Below are 27,789 nucleotides of genomic sequence, written 5' to 3'. Positions count from 1 at the left end.
CTTCCAAGAGGGGTTAAGTGCATTTTCTGGGCTCTCATGGAACCTACAGCTACCTACCTCTATCACTATTTGCCTTTAAGTAGGGGTGACTCTGACCCTCCTCTGCTCAAAACTCTCCCAATGAAGCCTCTGTGGTGCTGAAACTATTCATATCTTGACCTGGGTTTTGGTTTTGTGGGTGTTTGCATATGCAAAAACTCATGCACCTGATACTTAAGATTTGTCCATTTATCTGTATGTAAGTTGTATCTCAATTAAAACATAAATAACCAAAAAAAAACAAGCAGTAAGATGTCTGAAAGCTCCCATCATCCTCAGGAGAAAAGCAGTACTCTTCAGCCTGGCATTGGAGGGCCTGTTTTTCTACAGCTTTATCTTCCTTTCTTTAAAAAATAATTTAATGAGTTTTTGAAAGATTTTATTTATTTGAGAGTGAGAGAGCACACAAGCGTGAGTGGGAGAGGGGCAGAGGGACAAGCAGACTCCATGCTGAGTGGGGAGACCTCGAGATCATGACCTGAGCCAAAGGCAGACACTTAACAGACTGAGCCACCCAGGCGCCCCATAGCTTTATCTTCTAAAGTCTAATTGTGACACGAGGATGAGCAGTAAGCGATGAGTGAGCAAATGGCACAGTGGTCCATTTCCTTTGGGCTGTTTGCACTGCAGGGGACATCTGTGATGTGTGCCCGGCCCACGTGTCTCTCTCCCTCTTTCTGCCAGGAGAGGGGAGAGGCGCTCAGTCTCCCGGCCTCTCTTGCAGCTAGGGGTGGTGCAACAAACACTTCTGGCCAATGAGACATAAACACAGGTCTGCTGCGGGCTGTGGGAAGGCCACGGCTTTTCTTTATAAAGAAAGGAAGGGATGCGTCCCCTTCTTCCTACAGACGTGACGTATGAAGCTACGCCTGTCATCTCCTGAGCCAGAGGGAAGGGCCGAGAGGATCTCATAGAGAATCATAGCTCCCTCTACCCCCAGGCTGTGGAGACTCTGAGCTGTGGGCCCATAGCTGTCCTCCTCCAAACTTGTTTTAGGAGGAAAATAAACCCTTAGTATTTAATCCATTATTGGGAACGTTTTGCTATTGCTGAGAAATGTAGTCACCAGTGTTAAAAAAAGAACCGAAAGGCTTCACAGAAAAACCCAGTACAGGGGTGTGGATCCTGGAGCACTGTATCTGGGGGCCCCGTACTGGGGTCCTCCCAGCTCGAGGGGGCACAACAGGGGTAACAACAGTAGGATTCCCGGGGAATTCTCTGACTAGACTTGCTCTGAGCGGCTCACACAGGCGGCGGCTGGAGGTAGCAGAGCTGGAGGTGGGGCCAGGTGGGGGGCGGGGACCGGCCCAGGAGCAGGAGGGAGAACAGCAGGAGCAGCAGCAGGCCCAGGAGGGGTGCCGGGGCCAGCGGGGGCCGAGCGACCCTGGTGGGAGGCAGCCCGGTGCTTCGGGAGGGCCCCGGGGTGGGGGGTGGCTGGTGCTGTCTCAGCAGGGGGCAGTGCCCCAACGCCTGATGGCCACCCTCCTTCTGGAGCCGCTTCGGGGCGCACCTGAACAGCTGGGGCTGCAGCGGGGGCAGGCAGAGCTGGCCCGAGACAGGCCTCCTGACTGGGACCAGCTCTTTCCGCACAGGCACCAGGGCTTGCCTCGGCTCGGGCTCGGCAGGGCTGCGGACGGAAAGGAGGGCGGGGCAATCACGCTGGACTTTGCCTCTGCCTCCAGGCCCCTTCCAGTCCCCGTGGGTCCTGTTACCTCTCAGGAGGGCTTCCTGGAACGTCTTCAGGGTGAGGGTCCCCCAGAGGGCTGGGGAGATTGGCCTAGAAGGACAAAGGAGACAAACTTGAGACCCTCGGTCCCGGATTGTGAAAGGCCCTTGGTTCAGGCCACTGCACAGAAGTGACCACATGGAAGTGGGTGGAACACAGTGAGACACCCTGCCGGGTTGGGTTCCCAGCCCTGCCGGCTCCCAGCTGCATGTGCCTTGGAAGCTCACCCTGCATCTCCATGCCCGACTTTCCCCATCTGCTGGACAGGGTCGGCGACAGTCCCCAGCTCACAGGGCCAAAGGGGAGTCTGCATGAGGGAACGCAGGTCAAAAGCAAAAAAGCGGGAGGGCGCTTGGAGCAGTGCCTGGCGCACAGTGGGCGCTCAGTAATTATGGGAGCTGTTCAAAATTACTATTTCCATTTGCACCGCATTCTGCAAGCATCTAAGCTCCCTGAGGGCAGAGACCCCATCTTCTCCAGGAGTCCAACCCTGTGCTGGACCTAGTCCAGCGTGGGCGCTCTTCCTGCCTGCGTCAACCTGCAGGTGCTTTAAGATGAAAGCCCCAAGTAGTCCTCCAGGGGCCACCTCACCCCCATGTCCCTCTGAAAGGGCGCCCCCTCTGTTGGCCTCGGGCTTTCCCACCCGTGGATGCTGATGATGGCAGTAAGAGCAATAATAAAGAATAACAGGGGCCACCAGACTCAGCCCCTCCCCTTCACCACAGCCACCTACTGCGCGCCTGCTCTGTGTGTGGGGGGGCTTTCCCGTGGTCCTTAAACAACACCCCCCGCGTGCGTGCACACACACACACACAACTGGGAGAGATGGGAGTCCACTCAGCTGTGAGGAAACTGACGTGGGGCCCAGTCTCTGTGGAAGAGAGTGGGAGGTGGGCTTTGGGGTCAGGCTGCTCAGAGAGACCATCTTGGAGGGCTTGGACCCCGAAGGGGCCCAGATGCCTGGCACACGTTCGGGCTCTCACATTCCTACCCTGAGGACCACGGGCCCCCACCTCTCCTCCCCGAGCTTCCCTCCACTCGCCTGCCTTGAGAATGGGGATTGGCACCTGCACCTCGCCCTGCGGCTTCGAGGAGCAAAGCAGCTGGTGTGTGTGGTGCCAGGCGGGGGAGCCGTCACAGGCGCTGTGCCCCAGAGAGTTCTGGGGCTGGCTGGGGAGGGCCCGGCCCCTTCCTGTGTGTGGGCGCATGTGCGTGTGCATTTTCGCATTCCGGGGGTGTAGCCACGTCTGTGAGGCCTCTGGCTTAGCGGCTGCAGCCCTGTGTATGTGCTTGGGGGGTCCCCCGGGAACATTCTGGCCGCCCACTGGCCTGCAGGCCTCCCCCCACGGCTCTGTCCGCTCTCATTAGCCATAGCAAGGGCCTTGTTATCTCTTGGCCAAATGATTTTTCTGTCTGCTCAGGAGAAGTGGGGGTGTGGGTGAGGGCTGGGAGGAGCCGCCACTGTGTCACCCTCCTCAAGGGCCCGGAGTGGGCGGGGACCGGGAAGGGGTGCTGGGGACTGCCTACCGTGATCTGGGGCTCTGCTTCCTCCTCTTCTTCCCTTCTGGGCAACCTGAGGGGACAACAGAATCACCCTAAGCATCTTCCCTTGGCCTGGCTCCTGTTCGCCCACCGTGGAGCTGGATGAGCCTTTATTTAATTTTATTTTTTTAAAGATTTTATTTATTTATTTGACAGAGAGAGACACAGCAAGAGAGCGGACAGAAGCAGGGGGAGTGGGAGAGGGAGAAGCAGGCTCTCTGCCAAGCAGGGAGCCCGATGCGGGGCTCGATCCCAGGACCCTGGGACCATGACCTGAGCCAAAGGCAGATGCTTAATGACTGAGCCACCCAGGCGCCCCTGGATGAGCCTTTAAAGCAGGGGTCTTAATGGGGACCGGGCATCATGGATGGGCCTGGGGGTGTCCTGGAGCCCCATGAGCAAACTGCTGTGTGTAGGTCAGTGTGCATATTTTGCAGGGGAATTTTCAACAAACTCTCAAAAGAGTGTGTGACCCCCAAAAAGGGTAGGAGGGTCTCTTAATCAAACTGGCTTTCTCTTCTGCTATTTTTCTGGCTGATGCCCTAGCTGGGAGCTAGGCTTCTGCTCTCTTACTCTCCCAAACACCAGAGACTCAGAGCTCCCCAAGACTCCAGGGCAGGTGTAGACCCACCCCCCACTTAGTGCCTGGGGGCGTTGTGCCATTTTCAGTGAGTCTCAGTCTTACTGGGTCTTCTTTTAGGACTGAGATTCCAGAAGCCAACTGTGTGAGCAATTCCCCCCACAAATCATTTCTCTTCAGTGTGCAAGCCCCCAGCCTCTGCCCCTCCAAGGGTTGCAGCTGCCTGAGCCCCTGAAATACCTATTTGGGGACTTAGACCTCAAGCTGCCCAGCCCAGATGCCCCTTAGAGACCCAGATGTCCATACCACTGGCTACCACCTTCACTGGGGACCAGGGGTCCGGCCCTCCAGCTGTCACCACCTTGACACCCTCAGGACACAGCTGTGTCTTCAACTAGCACCCAAAAAGTGCTAGTAAGCTAGGCTGGTAAGCCCCCAGCCTCTGCCCAGTCAGACACACAGCGGTCTCATCCCCTGGAACTGATACTTGGACCCCAGGTGGCTCCTCCCCCAGCACCTCTCAAGATCCAAACCCTCACCCCTAGTCACCTTTAGGGGCCACGGGATTCACCACCTCGTTTCCAGCTTCCCAGTCTGCGGATCTCACTGCCCTGCTCCCGGGAAACTCAGATGTCCAGCCCCCGCCCCCGCTGCGGCTCAGCCCCTTCTCCCTTCCCTTCCCCGGTGATGCAGGGGGAGGTCATAGCTCTGGAGCCCCCCTCCTGCCCAATCTCAGTTTTCTCAGCCAAGTCCAATTAGAGGCCAGTGGCAGGCAGCCTCATTAGTTGTCTCAGCCAAGAGCCTGAAAGAGGGGAGGGGAGGGGCGGGAGGCACCACAGGAAACCACAGGCCCCAAGGCCAGGCCTGAGGAGGCTGCGCCCAGACATCTAGGGCTTTATCTCTCCTCAGAGGCCTGCAGCCGAGCTTCCTAACAATCACAGGGCTGGGGCTCCACGGCACTGATGCTCACACCACCCCCATCCTGGGATTCGAACCCAGGCTGTCTGATTCCAGAGTCCCCAATTGTCTCCTAACTACCTGGATGTTCTCCAAGGGCCGGTCTGGGTTTCCTTCATCCCAGGGTTCCCTGGAGGCCTTGGGAGAGCTGTGTTCAGTGACAGTGACCGAGTGACTGAGCTGTCCCATCAGCCAGACAACTGTCTTCTTGTCTAAGAGTTTCCTATATGAGTACTGCTCCTACGGGACCCCATTCAAGCATCATGTCCCCGGGAAGCCCCCCCCCCCCCCCCCCGTGGCTCCAGGTGCCAGATGCCCTCCCGGAACCAGCTGGGTCAGAGTCTGTCTCCCTCTAGACCAGGAGACACTGAAGGCAGGGCTGGGGATGGCTCATCCTGGTTCACAGGCCAGGGGTCACTTCAGTGGGAGGGAATGAATGAATGAAGGAGTGAATGATGTGCAGCTCCCTCCAGGGCTTTTCCAGTCCTTGTACACTGTCTAAGAATGTGGTGTCCCCCCAAGGCAGGGGGATGGCTCTGGAAGGAACAAGCTTCTTACCACATCGATCGCTCCTTCCTTCCTCCCTGAGCGTGCGCTGGTTCTCCCTGCAAGTTTCTCTGTGGGAAAAGGAAAGGTTAGGTCTCCCGGGCTGTGACACCTGCAAGAATTCACCACCTGCTTCTAAAACCTGCCCTCCTCTTGGGCTCCCTCCCTGCCCCCAGCCATCCTGTGGCTTGATGGAGAAAAGTACGATCTCCCCACTTGATTTACAGGGAATTCCTGTTGTGATTGGGCCTCATGGCTCCCTAGCCACCTGCCACTCCCTCTGCTGCCCAAGCGTGTTCTATGCTTTCATGCCCCACATCCCCGCGTGTGTGCTTTCCGCTGCCAGGAAGGTTTCTCTCTCCTGACACCACTCAATTTCTCTCTCTTCTCTGAAATAAACTCAAGTGTCAGTTTCCCTATGACACCTCTCTAGTCTCCCACCTGACACAGGTTCTCCCTTTGCTAGGCTCCCTCAGGGCCCACCCCCCACCTCTGCATACCCATCACACTGCATGGGGATGGCCCGAACGCATGATCTCCCCACCAGGCCCTGAGCAGCTCCGAGCCATAGCTCCAGGACCTGGAGCCGGTGGCACCCTGAGGCCTGGGTCGGCACTCCCCTGGATGGGGCATGGAGAGCTCCCAGTGGAATTCACTCTGACTCACACCTCCTCGGAGGGATGTGACTCTGTCGCCCACAGGCTGTGTGACTGGGGACGGATGACCTCTCTGAGCCTCGGTTTCCCACAGGTAACAGGATGAGGGGTGAGGTTGCCTACCTCGCAGAGATATGGGGGGAAGTAAATGAAAAATCAGGGGCGCCTGTGTGGCTCAGTCAGTTAAGTGGTTAAGCATCTGACTCTGGGTTTCGGCTCAGGGCATGATCTCAGGGTCATGAGATCAAGCCCCCTGTTGGCTCCATGCTCAGCGTGGAGTCTGCTTGAGAATGTCTTTCTCCCTCTCCCTCTGCTCGTCCCCCAGCTTGTGCTCACGCTCTCTCTCTTAAATAAATAAATCTTAAAAAAAAAATTCAAACAGGGCGCCTGGGTGGCTCAGATGGTTGGGCATCTGCCTTCGGCTCAGGTCATGATCCCAGGGTCCTGGAATAGAGTCCCGTATCGGGCTCCTTGCTTAGCGGGGAGCCTGCTTCTCCCTCTGCCTCTCTCTCTCTGTCTCTTATGAATAAATAAATAAAATCTTAAAAAAAAAAAAATCAAACAGCACGGGTTTTGAAGGGAAACACAGAAATTTCTCTCAACCCAGGGAGAAAATGAGCAAAGAAATGAGTTTCTCCTTTAAGAATGGTGAACAGTATAATTCTGAAGCAGTATTATTTTCAGGACAATGCAGTTACAGAGCTGTTAGCAATATTTTCTTTAAAAAAAAGAGAAACAGGGGCGCTTGGGTGGCTCAGTTGGTTAAGCGACTACCTTCAGCTCAGGTCATGATCCCAGGGTCCTGGAATCAAGCCCCGCATCGGGCTCCCTGCTCTGCGGGGAACCTGCTTCTCCCTCTCCCACTCCCCCTGCTTGTGTTCCCTCTCTCGCTGTGTCTCTCTCTGTCAAATAAATAAATAAAATCTTAAAAAAAAAAAGAGAGAAACAGAGAGACTTCTGGCACTAATAGATTAAAATCTCACTTTTCTGTTGTGGACACTGAAGATGAGTTGTCTCGATCGTTTCGACGGATGTTGAAATATTGCTCAGGTAACTACAGAAGTCATAAAACAACTGCTATGGGTGAGTTCAAGATTTCACAGTGGGCCTGCTAAGCTGCTCTTAAGGGCGCCTTGTATCCCAAAAGTAAAAGCTTAATGTATCTTTATGGTGTTCGGAGGAACGATTCATTTCTTAGCTTCCCCCGGCAGGACCATTGCAAATGCAGTGCTTCCTGACAGTGTTTTCGAAACGACAGAACTACCACTGTGCAGTTTGCGTTTGCTTTGCTTGCTCTTGTCTACTCCCCTTGCGGGCCAGCCCCCAGAGGACAGGGATGGTGTCCTGCTTGGCCTGGGCTCTGTGTCCAGCAGGCCCTCGGTCAACGTTTGCCCGTGGAATGGGCAGCAAGCTCGTGGCGCCTGGAGTTCCAGGCCCCTTTCCCAGCTCCTGGACTCCAGTGGTCTTGGAGCCCCTCCCACGCTCACCTGTGCCTGGGCTGGGGCTTCAGGCGGAAATTCCACTTCCGCATCCGTCTCAAGGACGAGCTCCTCCCACTGCCACACGCCACACAGAGGGCTGGCGAGAGCGGCGGCTGCCACTTCTTGTTTCTGGCAGAGGAGAAGCCGTTTCTGAGGCCAGGGAGGGCCAGGTGAAGGCACAAGATGAGTCAGAGATGGGGGTGGACATGGGCTGAGGCATGGGGTGAGAGAAGACGGCGGTGGGGGGTGCTGGGCTGAGGCTGGGCTGGGGAGCAGGTAGAGGCAGGACATGGGAAGGGTTTGGCAGCAGAACCAAGGACTGGGGTAGGGATGAGGTGAAGGACTGAGATGGTCCTGGCGGGGAGATGGGGTAGGGTGAGAATCAGGGCTGGGTCAGAGCTGTGGCAGGCAGTGGGTTGGGGTGTTCTCGAGTAGCCGGGCCCACCTGCCGAATGGCCTCGATCTCCACGCCCAGTGATGGGGGCAGCAGCCTGGTCCAGCCCACTCTTCTCGCCTGGGCCCCTTCCGGTAGCCTGGCCACATGGTCAAGAGGGGAAGGCTCTCTCTGTGCCTGCCCCCTACCTGTCAGTCAACCCACTCTGGGGTGGCTGCTCTGCCCACTTTGTGGCTGGAGGTTGGGGGTCCCTGCCTTTGGGCTCCCCTCCTGCCTCCTTCACCCCTGACGTTCCACTCACTCATCCGGCCCCTCATGGATCTGACTCAGCTGCTCCTCCAGGTGTGAGATTTCCAGCCTCAGTTCCTGCAAACGAGGGAGTGGGGAACCCCTGCCTCTCTGTTCTTCTCCATCTGCCAGCCTTGGGCTCCTCTTACAGTCAATCCCACTCCCCTGACTTCTTTGGGCTCCTCCAGACACATATTGCCAAGGGACAAGGGGGAAGAAAGCAGTGACAGAAACTTAGGAAGCCAAAGAGAGACAGAGAACAGCAGGAACCCAGAAGATAACCCACCAGCCAGGAAAATTAAGAACAAGAGACATGGGGCGCCTGGGTGGCTCAGTTGGTTAAGTGACTGCCTTCGGCTCAGGTCATGATCCTGGAGTCCTGGGATCGAGTCCCGCATCGGGCTCCCTGCTCAGCGGGGAGTCTGCTTCTCCCTCTGACCCTCCTCCCTCTCATGCTCTCTGTCTCTCATTCTCTCTCTCGCAAATAAATAAAATCTTAAAAAAAAAAAAAAAAAAGAACAAGAGACATGGATGGACACAGATTCACAGAGAGGCAAAAGACACACGAGGTGTAGGATACTCGTAACGATCAGGGGCCAACAGAGGGTAGAGTCGCCCCTGGAGACAGACAGACTAGATCAAAGAAAGGCAGACACACAGAAAGATGAGCAGGGGAGATGCAGTGACAAAACCCCCACAGAGAAAGAAACTAGACCGGAGGTGGAGATACACAGAGGGAGAGAGAGAGAGGGGAACAGAGGACAAGTGAAAAGGCAGGAGAGAGACACAGACTCCACAAGACGGACGGGGGCAGAAAGAGGCATGAACTGCAGAGATGGCAGAAGATCGGGGCCAGGCAGGGGGCCGAGGGTGGGAGGGCAGCTGGCTACCTGGGTCGTCGTTCTGTATTCCTCCAACGTCTTGGCCAGACTCTCCACGTGGCGAGTGCGCTGGGGAAGCCCAAAACCCACTGAGATGGGGCCCAGCCCCGCAAAGATGCAGAGGCAGGGGTAGGGGAGACTGGCAGGGTGAGCCTAGGGGAAGAGCTAGGGCCTGAGGGAGAGCATCAGGTTTCTAGATCCTGCAGGGACAGAGTTGCCACACCGGGGGAACCCTCTGACCTCTCTGGGCTGCTTATCCAGGGATGAGACCCAGGCAGGACTCCCCTTTCCAGACCTTGGGGCAGGGGCAGGGGATGGCCAGGAGCACATGGAAGGCAAATGTCACCTCACCACCCCCAGGCCACTCACCTCCGAGAGGACAGCATCTCGTTGGCAAATGAGGCTTTCACACTCATAGAGCTGCCGCTGCCAAGGAAGGAGCCCGTCCATCTGTCCGGCCTCCCAGGAGAGGCCTCAGCCAGTGCTGCCCCCCCCAGCCCACCCAACTCTCCTGAGTCCCGCTCCTCAACCTCCCATGATGTCTCTGGACATCAGCCACCCAGAGAGGGATTTTAGGCGAGCTTCTGGGAGCCCTGGGAGCCTGCTGGCTTGATGAAGTCCCCAGCTCTCACTCGACTGGAGCGGTTGAAACTGGTAGAAATGACACCAGGGAGGGGTGGCACCTTCAAAGCCTCCTTCTCCGTGGCCAGCTCCTCACTCCTCCTTTTGACTCCGTTCCGCTCAGCCAGTAGCTTCCCGTTCTGGAAGAAGGAACAGCCACTTCAGCCAACGGCAATGTTAGCATGCGCAGCGACATTTCCTGAACACCTGACGGGCAACAACAGGCCTTGTGCCGAGCACTTTATATATCTGGGCCCATTGAATCCCTCCACCCACCCTATGAGATCTCAGGTGTGATTTCTCTGTGCGTCACTGGGTGCTTGTCTGTAAAACATGGAGATGAGATAGGACCTACTTCACGGGGCTGATAACAGTATCTGTGAGCACGTTCTGAGCATCTTGCAAGTGTTACCTCACTCTTCTCCCCCATTGTGCAGATAAAGGCAAGTCTGGCATAGAAAGGTTGAGCACCCCCTCCCCCAGGTCATACAGGTGGTCATTCGTGCAAACACGCGCTACTGTATGTTAATAAGCACAAAGCATTTAGAAGGGCGCCTGGCACATACCAAATGTTCAGGAAATGTAAAATATGTTTTTATTATTTTTTTAAATATTATTTATTTGACAGAGAGAGACACAGTGACAGAGGGAACACAAGCAGGGGGAGCGGGAGAGGGAGAAGCAGACTTCCCGCTGGGCAGGGAGCCCGATGTGGGGCTCGATCCCAGGACACTGGGACCATGACCTGAGCCGAAGGCAGACGCTTAACGACTGAGCCACCCAGGCACCCCGTAAAATATGTGTTTTAAAGATACTTTCAAAACTTCATGTTCTAAATGTTTCTCACACACACCTAAGTAAAAATACCAGTATAATGGACTCCCACTGCCCGCCGCCCAACTTCAATAATTATTTACATTTTCCTGGTCTCTTCTCTATTCTCCCAAGTTAGGTTTTTTGTTTTGTTTTGTTTTGTTTTGTTTTGTTTAACAGATAACTCTAAAGCAAATGCCAGGTAGCCTGTGATTTCTACCTAGAATGACTCCAGCATTTTAATTTCCTACATAAGGAATTTTTTACTTTACCAAACTCACAATACCATGATCACTCTTAACAAAAGTAATAATTCCCATATTGAATTTGTGGGTTTTTTTTTTTTTTTTTGGTTGTCTCACAAAAGTCCTTCCACATTTAATTTGTTTGCATGAGGATCCAAACAAGGTCTGCTGTGGCTTTTGATTGCAATATCTCATTTCTTTTCCTCTGACAGTGGTCGCCCACGTGTCCCAACCCAGGCACTTTTGGGGGGCCCATCTTTTGGGGAAGAAATCAGGTTATTTGTCCCGTAGAATTGGTGCATTTGGATCTGGCTTCTTGAGTTCTCATTCCCTCCACAGGATGTTCACCATGTTCCTCCAACCTCTTCATTTCCTCCAAACTGGTGGGTAGATCTAGGACCCTGTCCAGGCTCCTGTTCAATCTTTTGGCAGGAAGATTTCCCGGGTGCTGCTATGCATGTCACATTGTGCCATTTGGGAGGAATGTCATGTCTCGTTGTTAATGTTTTTATTGGCATCACCCTCTGATTTTACAGAGGAAATTGACGAGTGGAAGGGCTAAGAAACTTGGCCAAGGTCACATGGTAAGTGAGTGGACTCAAACCCAAATCTAACTCCAAATGCTGCACTTATAACCCCCAGACTCTCTGAGCCAGACGCAGCCCCAGGTGAGAATGGGGAACCAGCTTCATCTCTGGCCTCAGGGAGCTCATCGCTAGAGGTGGGGGCCAGTGCAGAAGCAGATAACAACTTGGGAGGTAGACTCTGATGAGGCCTAGGGCCTGGGCCCTCTGGAGCCCAGATGAGGGGCTTCTTGAAGAGTCAGTGCTGGGGCACTCCGAGTCCTCCAGGGGGAGAATTATCCGAGAAAACAAGGGGGCCAGGAGAGGGGCAGCTCACGCCAGCCATGAAATGGGATCCGATGATAAAATGGCCCCAAACCCAGTCTAGAGTTTCCAGGCACCAAAAACTCAGCAACTTGCACTAACTTCAATGTGAAGCGGCCACGGGCAAAAGCATTTCAGGGCAGAGAGGCAGTTGGACTTCCCTTGCCACGCCCCTCCTCCCTATGCCCCTGGGGACACCAAGGCCAGTTCCTCCCTCTCCAGCTGGCTGGGCTCCAAGTCCTCCATCAGCCATCCCTCCTTCTTGGTCTCTGCGGGCCTGGGCTGCCAGGTGAAGGGCAGAGGAAGGACAGGCCAGGAATGCTGTGTCAACATCTGTCCACCTGGTGGGGATTTGGAGGCTGGGTCCTGGGCCACCGGGTAGGGAACCTGGTTACTCAGTCTCTCCTTCCTTCTTCTGCAGTAACCCGAGCCCTCGTCTGTAGATTCTCTGTAGGAAAGTCGAGTGTCTGAGTGTCCCTTACTCCAGCATTATTCTCCTGTAACTTGAGAACTCGATCTATAGATGCTCTGTAGGCTGCTGTGGGGAGGGGAAAGGTGGGGGGGGAGTCAACCAAGAATAGCTCCGGTTTATCGAGCGCCTAGGATGTCCCAGGCGCTGCTCAAGGCACTTGACCTGGCAGCAGGCCTTCTGGGCTGGGAGGAGGCAGAGACTGCCGACTGCGATTCACCCTGCTTATTCCTTCTGCTTTCGTTGGGGATCCACTCTCTGCCTGGGCAGGCGGGTCCTAGTTCCACCCTGCGGGGTGAATAAGAGGGGGATCTCGGCAGATTCAGGAGAACTGGCTGGTTAGCTAACCCAGCAGCCATTCTCACCCAGCAGCCATTCTCACTTTCCCATCTCCCACTCCAGAGGCTGAGCAAGGTCAGATATTCTCCCAGCCTCCCTTGCAGCTGGGGGTGTCATGTGATCCAGTTCCTGCCAGTGCAATAGAAGAGAGGTATGCTGGGGTGGTGGGTATAGTGGGGGTGCTTCTGGAAAAGCTTTTCCTTCTGATGAAAGGAGAGCCATGAGAGGAGCATTAGCTGGGCCCTCTTGCCCCTCTCTGTCCTGCTTTGAATGAGACCATGAGGGCAGAGCTGTTGCAGCCATCTGTGATCATGAGGCCACAGGCCAATGAACATGCCTGTCACCAAACCAACACAGAGAACTTCAAAGTCTCTTGTTAAGGAAATGATGTCCTTCAGACTGAAGCCACCATTTCTTTGGTGTTCTCTTCCTTGGAGCTGAAAGTATTCTGGCCCATCCGGGGTTGGATTACCCATGCCAGGGAGTGGTTTGGCTATAATCATATGATGTCACTTTAGCCAATAAGATATAAGAGAGAGGGTCTGCCATGGGGCTGTAGGGAAAATTTCTCCTTGTTCTTAAAAAGAGATGTTCTGGAAGAAAACAGTCACATCTGTGTATACCCCAAGCCTCACACTGTGGCAGCCATCCCATGGTGAGATTCCCATTGTCCCAGAGAATGGAATTTTCATGGAAGAGCCAGAGAACAATAGTGGAAAAGTTTTGGATTTAAATGTAAAAGCCATAATACAGATGTAGGACAAAGAGATTTGGGGGGATTGGGCAGAATCAGTATCATTGCCTAGACTGGGCAGAGATCCTTAGGGCAGGGGAGGGGCATAGGAGGGTCAAAGAAGAGAGCAGTAGAGGGAAAACAGGCCCTGCGGCAGCCCCAAGCCCCAGGTTAGCTGCGAGGGGTTTAGAGGTAGGATGCAGTTGAACCATGCAACCCCTGGGATGTCTGGGAATCCGAGAGGAGGCATTTCTCAGCTCAGTCTCAGAACCAGCAAGGCCTGTGAGTAACAGAATGGAGATGGCTGTGTGAGGAGAGGAGGCAGAGAGGCCCAACGAGGCCCCTTGTGGCCACAGAGAGTCTCAGGAAAGCAGCTAAGCCTCCTCTGTGGCCCTGGAAGGGTGTGGAAGGGGCTGAGGGAGAGCCCCCAGAGGCCCTCGTGTGTTGGGGGGTCCAGAGGTCCACTGCCAGCAGATGCAGTGAGGACTGTATGTTCAGAGACCAGAGGCAATGCCAGCCTCCCAGTGGATGCCAGCATGTGATGGTGACTAAGGCTGAGGACCAGATGGGATGATGAACATCAATCTTGTGACGAGCAGACAGAATAGACGTTGAGGGAGGACTGCCGCCTCCTGGAGCACTGAGATGCCGTATGTGTCTCCAGCAACTTAGATGCCACCTTGCAGGGGGGCGGTGACGAGTTTCATCAATTGATGAGTTTCAGTTTCCACCTAAAAAGGACTAGGTGGGGGGCGCCTGGGTGGCTCAGTTGTTGAGCAACTGCCTTCGGCTCAGGTCATGGTCCCAGGGCCCTGGGATCGAGTCCCATATCGGGGTCCGCAGGAGGCCTGCTTCTCCCTCTCCCACTCCCCCTTGCTTGTGTTCCCTCTCTCACTGTGTCTCTCTCTGTCAAATAAATAAATAAATAAAATCTTAAAAAAAAAAAAAAAAAAAGAAAAGGACTAGGTGGGCCCAGATTTACTAAGATGATGTTCTCTTCTCTGTGCCAGATGGAACGGGGCTTGAATCAGACATGCAGACATGCAGTTGAACTGGGCCATTCCAGACAGCGTGCGAAGCCCTGGGCTGAGCACTGTCATTTATTTCTAGAACAATCCTGCTGAGCAATTAGCCTCCTCCCATTCTCAGAGAATAAAACAAAGGCTGGGGAAGGGGGAGTCACATGCCTGAAGGTGGCCTGTCTTGTAAGTGGCAGAGATGGGATGTAAACTCAGGGCTGACTTCAAGGCCCGTGTTCCACCATAAAAAAATGCTAATATATGAACAACACTGGTTAACTTTCAGCGAGCACTTCCCGTGGGTCCTGCCTCATGCCTAAGATTACAAGCATCCTTGTGTTTAAATCTCACACCACCCAATGAGGGAGATTCTGTTATTTTGCCCACTGTTACAGGTGAGGACACCGAGGTACAGAGAGGAGATGGACTGGCCCATGCTTATGTAGGCAGCCCCAGCGTGAGCCCAGGCAGTTTGCCCCATGTCCCACACTCTTACCAACCAGAGCAGTTCTCACACGCTGTCATGTGACCTTCAGAGACACTTGTACATTATTGGGATTCCGGGACCTCCCTCTACACACTGTCAGGGTGTTTGGGTGCAGGCTGCCGGGGGTGTTTGGGGGCAGCAGGGGTAGGGCGGGAAGGGGGAAGAGGTGGGGGTGGGCACTGGGCCTCAGCTCACCTCCTCCTGCAGAGTCTCCATCTCGGCCACCAGATGCTGCTGCTCCTTCTCCTGAACGGCCCCAGAGAGAGGACAAAGGCTCCTTCTGTGGCCTCCTTGCCCCCATATTGCCCTTCTCCCACCCCTGGGAACCCATCTCGGGTCTGGGTCCTGGAGGAGCAAGTCTGGGAGCCCTGAGGGCTCCTGCTATCCCCTCTGTCACGAGAGGGGTGGCAAATAGATCTGGACTCTGAGTCTGGGGCAAGCAGGACCTGGAGTCAGGGAGGAAGCCAGGGTAACCTCTGCCCCTTCCCATTCCATTGTCAGGCTCTGTTGCTCACACTCCAAGAAGGGGGGAAAGATGAGGGCACCTTTGTGCCCCTTGCCCAGAACCCACCGTCTGCCGGGCCTGGGCCAGGAGGCTGCGATTCTGTTCCTCCAGGCTCTTGGCCAGAGTCTTCAGGTCCTCCAGCTCCTCATCCACAGCCTTGGCACACTGCAGAGCCTGCTGGGTACTGAGTGGGGGTGGGGCGGGGGGGGCCACACGGAAGGGAAACAGAGACCAGAGAGACAGATTCACTCAGACAGTCAGAAGCAACAGAGAAATCCTGACAGGGACCTGGGAGTGGGGCACAGAGACCCAGAGGGAAAAGCAGGGAAAGAACCTAGTGTAGGAGACAGAGACCCAGTTTCTACCTAAAAGACTAAGGGGGTGGGACAGAGACCTGGAAAGAGCAGGAGACTAAAATAGGGGGAACATGATGGACATGAGAAAGATAGAGCACAGGGACAGGCATAGGCCGCTGATATGAAGACGCAGAGAAGAAGAGAGAAGGGAGACTGAACCCAAGAGGCTGAGAGACCAGAACCAGGGAGACACAAAAGAGAAAGAGGAAGAGCAGAAGGGGACAGTGCAGGGTCGAACACAGGGCAGGAGGTGCAGGGAGAGCACGCAGAGAGCCCACCTGCGAAGCTGCTTGCGCAGGGCCGAGATCTCCTCCCCCAAGCGTGCAGACCCCTCCTCAGCTGTCTCCACGCTGCGCTGGAGCTTGGCGTTCTCCCCGGCCAGCCTGCGGTTGCTGAGCTCCAGGTCCTCCAGGCTGCTCAGCAGGTCGGCGGTGGCGGGCCTGGGGTCAGGGAGGGGCTGGTTACCGGCCACAGCCCCCACCTCCCTTGGGGGGGTAGTGGCGGTGGTGGGGAGATGAGGCTCTTCTGGAGAAAGAGGAACAGGACAGAGACTGCCCTGCTCTCCCGGGGCTAGCAGCACAGCCCCACCCCCACCCCGTCCCTCACCCACCCCTGAAGGACCCGGAGCCCTATGGCAGGGAGGCTGGAGAGCATGGGCAGCAGGGAGGGCAGGTCGGGGAGCATAGGTACAGCTCAGGTCTGGGGTCTTCCCCTCCGAAGCTCTCCAGGTTGGCTGGCTCCTCGGCTTCTGGGCATCCTGGAGGGAGAGAGACAGAGGGTGGTGGGCTCCCCGGTGACCTTAGGCGTCGCGGAGCCCCAGGACTTGGGCTTGGCCTCCACTAGCCTCACCCTTGCATTTGCCCTGGGTCATCTCATCTGCTCCTGGGCTACGATTATATCCACCATCCGAAAGGCCTCTTGCTCATTGGTACTCTAAGCTCAGGCTGGATCTCTCTTGTAGCCCTGAATTCATCACACCCAGCCCTGGGCAGCAGCACCTCAGCTACCCCCAAACCTGTCCCTCTTCCAGGTTTCCCTCCCCACCAACTCACCCAGCCACTGGGCTGTCCTGGCTCCCTTGCTCCTCCTCATCCCCACAGTCCCCCCCACCCCCGGAGTCCTGGCTCTGACCTTCTTCCCTGACTCTGTTCCACTCTCCTCTCTGTCGTGGCCAGTCCTGGCTCAGGCTTCTCCTTCTCCTCCTGGACCCTCACCACAACCTCATCCCCAGCCTCCTGGCCTCCTGGCCTCCAGCCTCCTCGTCTTATCCTTCCCCCACCCAGAGGGGTGTTTCCTCAACAGGAGATGACCTGCCCCTCCCCTGGCCCCAATTGGAAGACGCTCAAGAGAATGTCAAGAAAGCTGTTTTTTAGGGGCGACTGGGTGGCTCAGTTGGTTGGGTGACTGCCTTCGGCTCAGATCATGATCCTGGAGTCCCAGGATCAAGTCCCACATCAGGTTCCCTGCTCAGCGGGGAGTCTGCTTCTCCCTCTGAACTTCCCCCCTCTCATGTGCATGTGCTCTCTCTTTCATGCTCTCTCTCAAATAAATAAATAAAATCTTTAAAAAAAAAAAAAGAAAGCTGTTTTTTAATTTTGTTTTGTTTTTGTAAGGTATAACAGGAACACTTTTTTATGGAACACCTCCTATGTGTGAGGTTCTAGGGATAAAATGCGGAACGGATCAACTAACCAAACAACAGGGCAGGTAACTGAATCAGAAGGTCAGATTTCTCCAGGAAAGCAATGCAGGTCTGTGAGTGAGCCTGGACAGCCAGGGACCTTAGCCCGGGGTATCCCAGGGCTTCCCCAGGTGTGGGAAGTTTAGGGAGAACCATCTGAGCAGAGGAGCATGGTGGGCAGGCCCGCAGCACATTCCAGGCTGAGCCAGGAGGCCCAAGGGAGCAGGGACTAGAGAGTAGGCAGGAGCCCAATGACGCTGACAAGGAGAGGTAGGCAGGGCCTTGCATGCCTCAATGATAGGCCTGCAGTAGGGGGAGGACTTGGAACCAGACCCTGAAGGAAAAAAACCCCAAAGCTCAGAGAAGGTGGGGAGGCAGCCATGGAGGTGCCTAGAAAGCCAAACTCAGAGCTCCAGGAGAGAGCAAAGGTTCCAGGGGTCCCACCCAATGCCCCTGGCTCCCATCCCCAGGTGGGAAGTCCCTCCCACTGTCTGACCCTGGGCCTGCCTGCTTCATTCTATATATAGTAGTCTTACCAGATGGCAGTTGCTGGGAGGTCAGGGCCCCCTTGAAGGCTGTCTCCTCTTCCAGCTCTAATCCCCTGTATCAAAGGGATGAGGCTTAGAGCCCCCTGCAGCCACCCCCAATCCTGACCAGCCACACAGGGGGATTGCTGGTGGCGGGAGGAGGGGCCGGGTCAGGTGAGAGCAGGAGCACTGAGAGCACCACGGTGGGGGAGGAAGGCAAGGCCAGATGGCAAGAGCCCTAGGCCAGATGGAAAAGCAGGAGGGGCAAGGACTGGGTTTGGAGAAGGGATGGGGAGAGGCCTCTGTCAGCCCCCCAGCACCCCCATGTCTCCCTCTTCCAGCCCCTTTTATTTTTGCCTCCCCATCCCAGGAACTCTGTCTGCAGACCTTCCACCCCATCCCCCCAACCCCATCTCTTCACTTTTCTCTCCTCCTCAGCCTCCTTCAAACCACAGTTAGGTTCCTATGCCCAAAGGGTGCTGGCAGCAGTAAGCAGGTGTAAGGTTAGATCTTAGGAAGGACTTCCCAGGGGAGGGTTGGCAGTGCAGAGACCCACCCATCCAACTGACAGGCAGCGATCCAGTCCCGCATGACGGCCAGGAAGGTGTCCAAGTCCACAGTGGCCTGAGGGCCCTCCCCATTGGGGTCCAGGTTGCAGGCCAGTGTTTGGAGGCGCGCATCCTGGGGGTCCTGTCCTGTCACAGCCTCCAGATAGGCTAGTACGTGAGTCACAGCCACAATGCCTGGAGACAGAGCATGCTGTGAGGGAGTCTGGGGCAGGTGGGGGTAGGGGCAGGCGATGGCTCGAAAGTAGGACCACCCCAGCGGCTGGGCTGGTGACACCCCTGCACCACGGCTTAACCCAGACACTTTGGGAAAGTCCTTCCCTTCCTCTGAGTCAAACTTTTCACCTGGAAATAGAGCCCAACCATCGTCACTCAGAGGGTGGACCAAAGAGGACCTGCTGTACCCCATCGGGCCCACAGTGGCTGCCCTCCCACATACCTCTCCCCACGCCCTACCCTCTTCCATTAATGTCCTCACCCTGAATGGCCTCCATCCTTTTATCCACTTCCTTTCTGAAGCTTCCCACAATCACCCACCTCGCCCTGCAGGTCCCCCAAGAAGGGGCCCTAGTCCATCCCTCTCTCTATGGCTCCCTAGTTCCCAGCCACCCTCCCCCATCCCTTATTACTACTCATGTCTCCCAGGCCCACTGCTGCCTGGCCCCATTCTGCACCCCCAACCTGTCCTTTGGGTGTCACAAGCTTCGAATGTAGAGTTGAGTATTTGCTCCTCCAGGCTCAGCAGCGTCCCCGGACTCCCTTCCTCCAGCTGGTCCCAGAGGTACACTAGGGAGACAAGAGGGTCAGCCCGCCCGTGAGAAGGGGGACAAGAAGAGAAGGAGTGACCCTAGGTCCTGTGCTCCTGCAGAGGGGAGGGAATTCATTCTGAGCTACTTGGAGTGGGGGCTGGTGGGGAACAGCAGGAAGCTTCAGGGAGGGGACAGCAACGTAAGGGTCTTTGAGTGGCTTCCTAGCTCCATACCCTGAGGATGTGGGCCCCATCTCTCAGGCCAGAAGTCCCCCCTGCTGTCTAATCCTTTGTGTCCAAGCCACTCAGGAGCCCAGATAACAAAGGCTCTGAGATCACCTTTTCCTCATCTCTTCCCTTACCGCCCAGGCTCTGCTCAGAGGGGGCTAGGGGCGGAGGAGGGCAAAGAAGAGAGGATTCTGGGAGGAGCTGAGGGTGAAGGGGGGCCCCGGGAGCCAGGAACAATCCAATAAGGCGCGGGCAGCCTGGATCGATTCTGCCGGCTGCATCTCCGGTCTCCTTGCATGCCTGGGGGGCGGGGTCTCTCTCCTACCTGAATCCCCAACGAGGCTGGCGTCATTGGCGCCCACAGCCAGGGGCCCAAGATGAGAGGGGGTGGGTGATCTAGGTAAGGCAGGCGGTGGGGGAGCAGTTAGGAGCTCAGAGCCCAGCCATACAACTGTGGGCAAGTCGATTCTCCTTTCAGAGCCTCAGTTTCCCCACCAGTAAAATGGGCAGGTAGTGATCCCCCACCCCCAGGGCTGGGAGTGTTATGTTTGTGTATGGGAACAGCCCTCCCAACATACACATACAACGTGCATGTCCCCGGGTCTGTTTGTCCACTGCTGTATCCACAGTGCCTGCATATAGTAAGCACTCAATAGATGCTCCAAGATACAGAAGATCCTCCACCCTTGGAGTTACTGGATTCCATGTTTCTGAGACTGTAAGTGACCTTCCAGGCTCCCTGCCCTGCCCTTGAACAACTGGGTATAGCAGCAGGCCCAGCACAGGCTGCTGGGTCTGACAGACCCAAGGGGCAACCCGAGCAAGGAGCATAGACTCTCTGAGCCTCAGTTTCTTCCTCTGGAAAATGGGGGTGTTCCCTCCCTCCTAGAGAAGAAGTGAGATAAAATCTAGAAAGGCCCTGGGCCCAAGGCCTGGCATGTGGTGGAGGCTCAATCACAGAGCTGAACATTTATCTAGCAGTTAGTAGATGCCCTTCCTCTTCTGGGGGTTTTCTATGGACCATGGTGGCTGCTATTAGCCCCACATTACAGATGAGAATATTCATTGTCATGGAGAAGTTAGGAACTTGCCCCAGGTCACCTGTTCAACATATGAATGCTTTTTTTTTTTTTTTTTAAAGTATGGGCTCCGTGGGGCGCCTGGGTGGCTCAGTCATTGGGCATCTGCCTTAGGCCCGGGTAGTGGTCCCAGGGTCCTGGGATTGAGCCCGGCATCCGGCTCCCTGCTCTGCGGAGGCCTGCTTCTCCCTCTCCCACTCCCCCTGCTTGTGTCCCCTCTCTCGCTGTGTCTCTGTCAAATAAATAAATAAAATCTTAAAAAAAAAAAAAAAAAGTATGGGCTCCGTGCCCAATGTGGGACTTGAACTCACGATCCTGAGATCAAGAGTCGCTCTGCGGAGGAGTCCATGAGCACTCTATCTAATTCCTTTTACTCTCCAGGGTTCTTTGTAGAGAGCTAAAATTCATTCCCCTCAGGTTTGAATGTTTGAACACATGCTCCTAGGGAAGGGGGAGGGGACCCACAGTTAGGGGACATGAGGGCCCCTGCTGGGGCTTTATCTCCTCTCGCTGTGCTCCCCAGGTTATGGAGGAGGACCAGGAGCCCAGGGAGCTCACAGGCCTCGAGAGCTCACTCCCCAGGGCTGCTCAGCAAGGGAGAGCAGAGCCAGACTCAGCCTTGCACCCTCTGGCTCAGGGGATCCGCACAGGTCCACGGTCACTTCCTGGGACCCCCCAGGAACATGTCACTGCTTCTCCTGTTCTCTTCATTTCCGTCCTCAGTGTCTCTACCTCTCTCTGTGTCTCTGTCTCTGCCCTTCTCTGGTTTTCTCTCTGGCTCCTCCTCTCCATCTTCCCCCCCATCCCTCTCTTTCTGGAGCCTTGCCTCTCTGTTTTCATCCTCCCCATTTCTCCATCTCTGGGTTCTTTTTCCATATCTCGGCGACTCTCCGTTCCCCAAGCCTCTGTCTCCTTGCCCCACTGTCTCCGCTTCTTTCCCCCCGCCCTCAGCCTTCCTCTGTCTGTCTCCATCTCTCCCGGGTGTGTCCTTCCTTTTCCTTCAGGAGCCTCCCAAAGCTGGCTTCAGCCCTCGCCCACGGGAGCGGTGGCCGCACGCCCTCTGCTGGTGCCCACGAAGTTGCCATGTCAGTCACTCTGTCCATCTGCCCTCGGGACCCCGAACCCAGGTGTCTGCCTCCTGCCTTCCCCTCCGGAAAGCCTCCTGAGGCCAGAGTCCAGGCCTGCGGCCTTGAGAAAAGACACAGGCTCTGCTGCTGGACGCTGGAAGCCTCGAAAAAAGGGTCCTGCCTCTCCCCTAGGGTGGGAGCCTCCTCCCCCATCACAATGAGCTCTCCCACTTAGCAGGTGAATTTCAGAGAGGGCCACCCAGCGTCTCCCTGCTTCTTCCTCCCCAAGCCGGCTTTCACGCCGCTTTGGTCTGCATCCATCCAAACAATCAAGGACTATAATTGAGCACCTATGAGTCAGACATTGTTTTAGGGCGGCCACTTGCCACACGTGACGTGGTTCTTGAGTATTTAAACTGTGGCGCGTGAAAATTGAGATGCTCTGTTAGCGTAAACTACACACCAGATCTTGAAGCCCTGGTATGAAAAAACAAAAGAATATCTCTGATATATCTTTATATTAATTACACACCAAAAGGATACAATTTTGGATATATTAGGTTAAATAAATCTATTGTTCCCATTCATTTGGACTGTTTCTTTTTTCTTTTAAATGTGGCTACTGGGGGGGGGGCGCCTGGGTGGCTCAATCGTTAAGCGTCTGCTTTCAGCTCAGGTCATGATCCCGGGTGCTGGGATCGAGCCCCGCATCGGGCTCGTCGCTCAGCGGGAAGCCTGCTTCTCCCTCTCCCACTCCCCCTGTTTGTGTTCCCTCTCTCCCTGTGTCTCTCTCTGTCAAATACATAAATAAATAAATCTTTAAAAAAAAAAAATGTGGCCACTTGGGGCTCCTGGGTGGCCCAGTCGTTTGGGCAGCCGATTCTTGATTTCAGCTTGGGTCATGATCTCAGTGTCCTGGGATCAAGCCCCGCATGGGGCTCTGCACTTAGCAGGGAGTCTGTTTGAGGTTCTCTTTCCCTTGCCCTCTGCCCCCCCCCTCAAATAAATATATAAATCTTTAAAAAATTTAAAAAAAACTAAATGTGGTTACTAACAAAATTTAAAATTACACTTATGGCTGGCATGTTGACAGCGCTGCTCTAGGGACCGGGAATACCAGAGTGAATAAAACAGACCCCACCTCATGGAACTCAAGTTCTAGTGGGAGAGACAGAGATGAAATAGACAGACAACAGATGAAGAGAGGCAGGAGAGGGGAGAGAATGTGAAAGTAAGCTTTTCAAAGGAAGCAGAGATCTGAATGAAGTGAGGGCTGAGCCAGCAAGTTGTTAGGGAAGGGTGCTCTGCGCAGAGGGCACAGCGCGTGCAAAGGTTTCTGCTCTAGCTGCCCCAGAGCAAACCAGATGCGGTGTCCAGACTGGTGGGCACAGAGCAGGTTCTTCAACGACAGCTCGCTCCCCCACTCCCACCCTGCACACCAAGGTGGAGGCTTGGACACCCTAAGCCACGTCTCCCAAGTCCCCGAGGCACAACCTGGCACCCACTCACCCACTGCTCCCTCCTCATCCTCCCATGGGGCAAACAGGGGGCCAGCCACCTACTTTTTGCAGTGGGGCCACCCGCCCGGCTCTCTGGCACATCCATGGGCCACCCTGGTCGCTCTGCGGCTGCTGGAGAAACTAACAGCCTGCCTCCATCACTGGGAGGGGCTGACAAAGGCTCGAATGCTCTGAGAGCTCCTGGAAGGACAAATGGGAATGGCCTCCTCAGACCAGCCACCCTGCCCCACCTGTGCCCCACGCCCCTCTGGGTTCTCAGAACCTGTTTGCCCACCCCTGCCATGACCAGAGCAGCTCCCGCTCAGACCTGTTTTATGGATTGGAGGTGTGGGCTGGGAAAACGGGGGGGCCGAGGAGTGGGCAGCAGAGATCAAACAGGGGGCTAGTGGGTGCGGGTCACGGCCTCCTTGCTTCCCTTCCACCCTTCCTCCCCACAGCCTGTCAAGTCCCTAACCTTGTCCTTCCTGCCCTATGACTCTACCCTGTCCCCTCCTCTCCTTCCCTACAGCTCTGGGCCAGGCCCCATCCTCTTCCCCCTGGACCCTCATCTCATCCTCCTCCCCGGCCTCCCAGTCTCCAGGCTTTCCCCTCCTGTCCATCTGCGCAGGGCCCCAGAGCTGACCTGCCCCTCCCCTGCTCCCCAGCACCCCAGGGACAGAGCCTAGACCCTGGACCCGGCATCGAAGGCCCCGCATGGCCTGGCCCTGCCTGCCTTCCCACCCCAAATCACACCTGCAGCTCCAGCAGCTCTGAACTGCATGCTCTCCCCCCACATTGGCTGGCTGTTCCCACCTCCGGGTCTCTGCCTGGGACACCCTCCTTTCCAGCCCTTCCTGTCTTGGCTCACATGTCCCCTCTGGGAAAATGTTTCTGAATGAGCTGCTGTCTCTGGGTTTCCACACTGCCCCAGGCGACCGACCTTCCTCCTATCAGCCTGTACTTGGAACCGTTGGCCTCATCTCTCCTGCTTCAACCCCCCCACCCCCCACCCCCCACCCCCCACCACGGAGCCCTAGTGCCCTCAGGACTAAGTCCCAGCCCCTCTGGCTGGTGTGGGACACGGTGCTCCCTGTAATTCCTTGCCTCTTTTTGTCACTTTTCTCTCCACTGGCCGACCTCCAGGTCCCTCACCCTTGTTACAGCCATGGGAACTCTGCATCTTTCCATGGTCTTCCCACACCACCCTCACCTGTGGCCCCTGCCCTGGCTCACAGCCTCCCTGGGGAGCCTTCCCTGAGTCCCTGGACCAGTTAGGGATTCCTTCCTCTGTGCCCTGACAATGACCTGTCCTGCCTCCATTATAACCAGGTTGACCATATGACTTACTGTCCCAACTCCAAGACACTTTCAAGAGTGAGAAGGGTGCTATTAATAATTACACTTGAGGGCGCCTGGGTGGCTCAGTTGGTTGGGCGACTGCCTTCGGCTCAGGTCATGATCCTGGAGTCCCGGGATCGAGTCCCGCGTCGGGCTCCCTGCTCAGCGGGGAGTCTGCTTCGCCCTCTGACCCTCCCCCCTCTCATGTTCACTCTCTCTCTAATAAATAAATAAAATCTTTAAAAAAAAAAAAATAAGGGGCGCCTGGGTGGCTCAGATGGTTAAGCGTCTGCCTTCAGCTCAGGTCATGATCCCGGGGTCCTGGGATCGAGCCCCACATCCGGCTCCTGGCTCAGCGGGGAACCTGCTTCTCCCTCTCCCTCTGCCTCTCCCACTGCTCATGCTCTCTCTCTCTCTGTATCTCTGTGTCTCAAATGAATAAATAAAATCTTAAAAAAAATTAAAAAAAAAATAAATAATTACACTTGACAACAATGCCCACTGGGGATGGATTGGGCACCCTGGAGCAAATGGTCAATACAGGGTCACCTGGGGCCTGTCTGTCCTCACCCCACCTGCTCGTCGCCCCTTTCCTCACCAAGTCCTCCCCCCAGCCTGCTCTCCCTGGCACCAGCCGGGTCCACACTCCTTGGCAGCTTTTAGAATGTCCTAGAAAGAGTGGCCTTTGAAGAGAGGCCCTTGCAGGGTTTGGACAATGCGGGAGGGTGCAGAGGGGGGTGATGGCTGTGGGGCCTGAGTGGGGAGGGGTCTGGCACTGGGAGCCCCTGACAGGGATTGGGGGGGCGGGGTGGGGGGTGAACTCCTGGTGAGGGACGGAGGGAGGGTCTTTGAGCAGGAGGAGGCCACAGGCAGGATTTAAGGGGGTCTGGATCTTAGAAGGGTCTCGACCAGGTTTCTGGGGCGTCTCTGGATTTCAGGGGTCTCTGAGAGGATCTGGGAGGGGAAACTGACAGGAGTTTTGGCGGGTTTGACGAGACTTCTGGGGATCTCTGACAGGACCTTGGGGGAGGGGCGGGGGTGTAACAGGATTTTGGGGGGGTAGTCTGGCAGGCTCTGAGGGACAAGTCTGACAGAATTTCGAGAAAATTCTGACAAGATTTCAGGGGTCATCTGTTGGACTTCCTCCTGAGTCCTTCTCAGTATTTCTGAGGGTAGCTATCTGGTCAGGATTTCTAGAAAACTTTTAACAAGATTTGGAAGGCCTTGATATTGGGGACGCTCCCCCACGATTCGGGGGCTCTGACAGGGCTTCTCTGGGGAACCTCGCCACAGCCAGGACGCACCTGGGTCCACGTCCTAGTCCCGGGACACAGCCGGGGGCCACGACTGACCAACGGCAGTTGCGGGCGAAGAAGGTTCGCTTGCGCGGGATCCGCCAGGAGAAGAGGAGAGAGGGGGTTGGGGCGGGACCGAGAGCGCGCGCAGCGTCTAAACCCCGCCCCACCTGGGCTCCGCCCCGCGACGCAGGCGCGCACCGGGAGAAGGCTCGCTCTAGTTTCGTCGGTTACCTGCAACGGCGAGGCCGCGCATGCGTAGGGCTACCCGGGCGCGCACGCCGCCTGGTGGAGCGGGCGCATGCGTATTGGCCGAGTGAGCCAAAGCTGGAGGAATCAGAGCCGGTAGGGGAAGCGAGGGGCGTCTGCGTCCCTTTCGCTGGGGTCTTTTCTCCCGCCTCGAGCTTGGGTGCAGTGGGCCCAAGCAAGGGAGATTTGGATTGGGGGACCCCTTGTCCATCCCCACTTCTTATCAGCTACTAAGTCATGCCCTTTTTGCCGTCTGTTCCGTGCCAGGCTGCCCGTCACCGTCACAATGATGTCCTACCCTGTCTTGCCCTACCACTCCCAAGCCCTCTGTGGCGCCCAGTCCCTGAAGGATTCTTTCTCAAACCGTTTCATCCATTCCTATAAGGAGAGTGGGGGGAAAAATATTCTCAGCTTTCCCAGCTAGAGAGAAGAGAATTACATCCAAAATCGAGTCCCAAGAATGGGGATTTGGGACACAAGATGTCCCATACAGGGGCGCCTGGAGAAGCCTGCTTCTCCCTCTCCCTCTGCCTGCCGCTCCCCCTGCTTGTGCTCACTCTCTCTGTGATTTATTTCTTTGACAGAGAGAGTCACAGCGAGAGAGGGAACACAAGCAGGGGTAGGGGGAGAGGGAGAAGCAGGCTTCCCGCCGAGCCGGGAGCCCGATGCGGGGCTCGATCCGAGAACCCTGAGATCATGACCCGAGCGGAAGGCAGACACTTAACGACGGAGCCACCTAGGCGCCCTAAATAAATAAAATCTTAAAAAAAAAAAAAAAAAATGTCCCATCCACTCCGTCTTTTTGCTAGCAGAGACACAGAAAAGGAATCCTGCATCCTCCCGTTCATGCCACCATCATTCATTCAGCTGTCACTTCCTCAGAGAGACCTTCTGCTGCCGCACTGCCTGCATTAGGCCCCCATCTCACTAACCACTTACTATTTCTTAGTGGTCCTGATGGGGTGTCTCACAACGTGACATATTGTCTATCTGTGTACTATCACCCCCACTGGAATGTGAACTATATGCAGTAGGAGGCTGTTTGGGGGCTAGAAGATGCCTGGCCCAGTGTGAGTGCTCAAAAAATAAAAAAAATAAAAATGGTGTTGAATGAATGAGTGAACCAATGGATGGAATCCAAGCCTCTTAACTACTGGTCAGTATAGAACTGATGACAAGGCTGTGGGCCTGGAGACAGACATTCTTGGGTTTGAATTTTGGCTCCATCACTTCCTTGGCATCGTGGCTTACCCTCTCTGAGCCTCAGGTTTCTTCCCAGAAATGGAGATAGTAATTGCTTCTTAGGTTACCTTGAGGACTTAAGGTGGTAGTCGCTGTGAATTGTTATTATTATGGCTATTAGATGGTGACTTATCACAAGGCCTGGGAAAGAACCTGTTTGACAGGTGATGTGATGAGTGGTTAAAAGTGTGAGATATGGAATCAGACAAACCCAGTGCCATTGCGTGTGTGACTTTGGCAAGTGACTTCACCTCTCTGAAACTCAACTTCTTCTCTAAAATGGGAACAAGTAGTACCCACCTCATGGGGTTTGAGAGTTAATAAGAATGTTTGCCAAGTGTTTTCTTAGCACAGCCAGGGACAGGAGTCCTTGGCTTTATTAGTATAAGTTCATTCTTTCTGTTTATTACTTCAGTATTTCTTGTTCCTTCCTCCTTCCTTCCCTTCCTTTCTTCCTTTTTGAGGTGTGGATAATTTTGTAAGACCTAAAAAATTTTAAAAAATTATATATAGTTGTAACATACATAAAGTGCTAAATCTTGTTATAGCTCAGTTAAATTTGTATAGAGTAGGGGCGCCTGGGTGGCTCAGTCAGTTAAGCATCTGACTTCAGCTCAGGTCATGATCTCAGGGTCCTGGGATGAGCCCTGCATCAGACTTCATGCTCAGTGGGGAGTCTGCTTCTCCCGCTCCTTCTGCTCCTCCC

The 27,789-nt window shown here is 55.3% G+C and overlaps 1 protein-coding gene across 2 annotated transcripts; it reads right to left on the bottom strand.

The window, feature by feature from the left end:
* Positions 1-1,158: 1,158 nt before the first annotated feature.
* KASH5 (KASH domain containing 5) lies at positions 1,159-25,805 on the bottom strand. Of its 2 annotated transcripts, XM_034986996.1 has the most exons (19): positions 25,602-25,805; positions 23,023-23,160; positions 19,020-19,124; positions 18,329-18,515; positions 17,782-17,846; positions 16,255-16,321; positions 15,843-16,004; positions 15,275-15,392; positions 14,899-14,949; positions 9,774-9,851; positions 9,460-9,516; positions 9,100-9,159; positions 8,223-8,287; positions 7,973-8,060; positions 7,534-7,656; positions 5,403-5,461; positions 3,293-3,338; positions 1,752-1,816; positions 1,159-1,666 (listed from the first exon to the last, which is right to left on the bottom strand). In XM_034986996.1, exons 2-19 carry the CDS (start codon positions 23,063-23,065, stop codon positions 1,282-1,284), a joined length of 1,824 nt encoding a protein of 607 aa, XP_034842887.1. In that variant the 5' UTR covers positions 23,066-23,160; positions 25,602-25,805; the 3' UTR covers positions 1,159-1,281. The 2 variants fall into 2 exon arrangements, with proteins under 2 accessions (XP_034842887.1, XP_034842886.1); XM_034986995.1 differs by lacking the exons at positions 19,020-19,124; positions 23,023-23,160; positions 25,602-25,805 and having other exon boundaries at positions 18,329-18,914.
* Positions 25,806-27,789: the final 1,984 nt, after the last annotated feature.

The sequence above is a fragment of the Mirounga leonina genome, unplaced genomic scaffold (genome assembly GCF_011800145.1).
Source record: "Mirounga leonina isolate KUSES-001 unplaced genomic scaffold, KU_Mleo_1.0 Mir_376, whole genome shotgun sequence".
Lineage (NCBI taxonomy): Eukaryota > Metazoa > Chordata > Mammalia > Carnivora > Phocidae > Mirounga > Mirounga leonina.
Note: the sequence above shows the minus strand (reverse complement) of the source record. Positions and strands in the feature narration are given on the sequence as shown.

Bases quoted from the DNA above. Each gene is read 5' to 3' on its own strand.
- KASH5 (XM_034986995.1), bottom strand. From the start codon at position 18,804: ATGGAAGAGGGTAGGGCGTGGGGAGAGGTATGTGGGAGGGCAGCCACT. The intron at 17,847-18,328 runs GTGGGTCTCTGC...CCTTTGATACAG, and splicing joins GCTGCCTGTCAGTTGGATGG to GGGATTAGAGCTGGAAGAGG. The intron at 9,160-9,459 runs GTGAGTGGCCTG...GGGCTTCCCCAG, and splicing joins GAGATGCTGTCCTCTCGGAG to CGCACTCGCCACGTGGAGAG.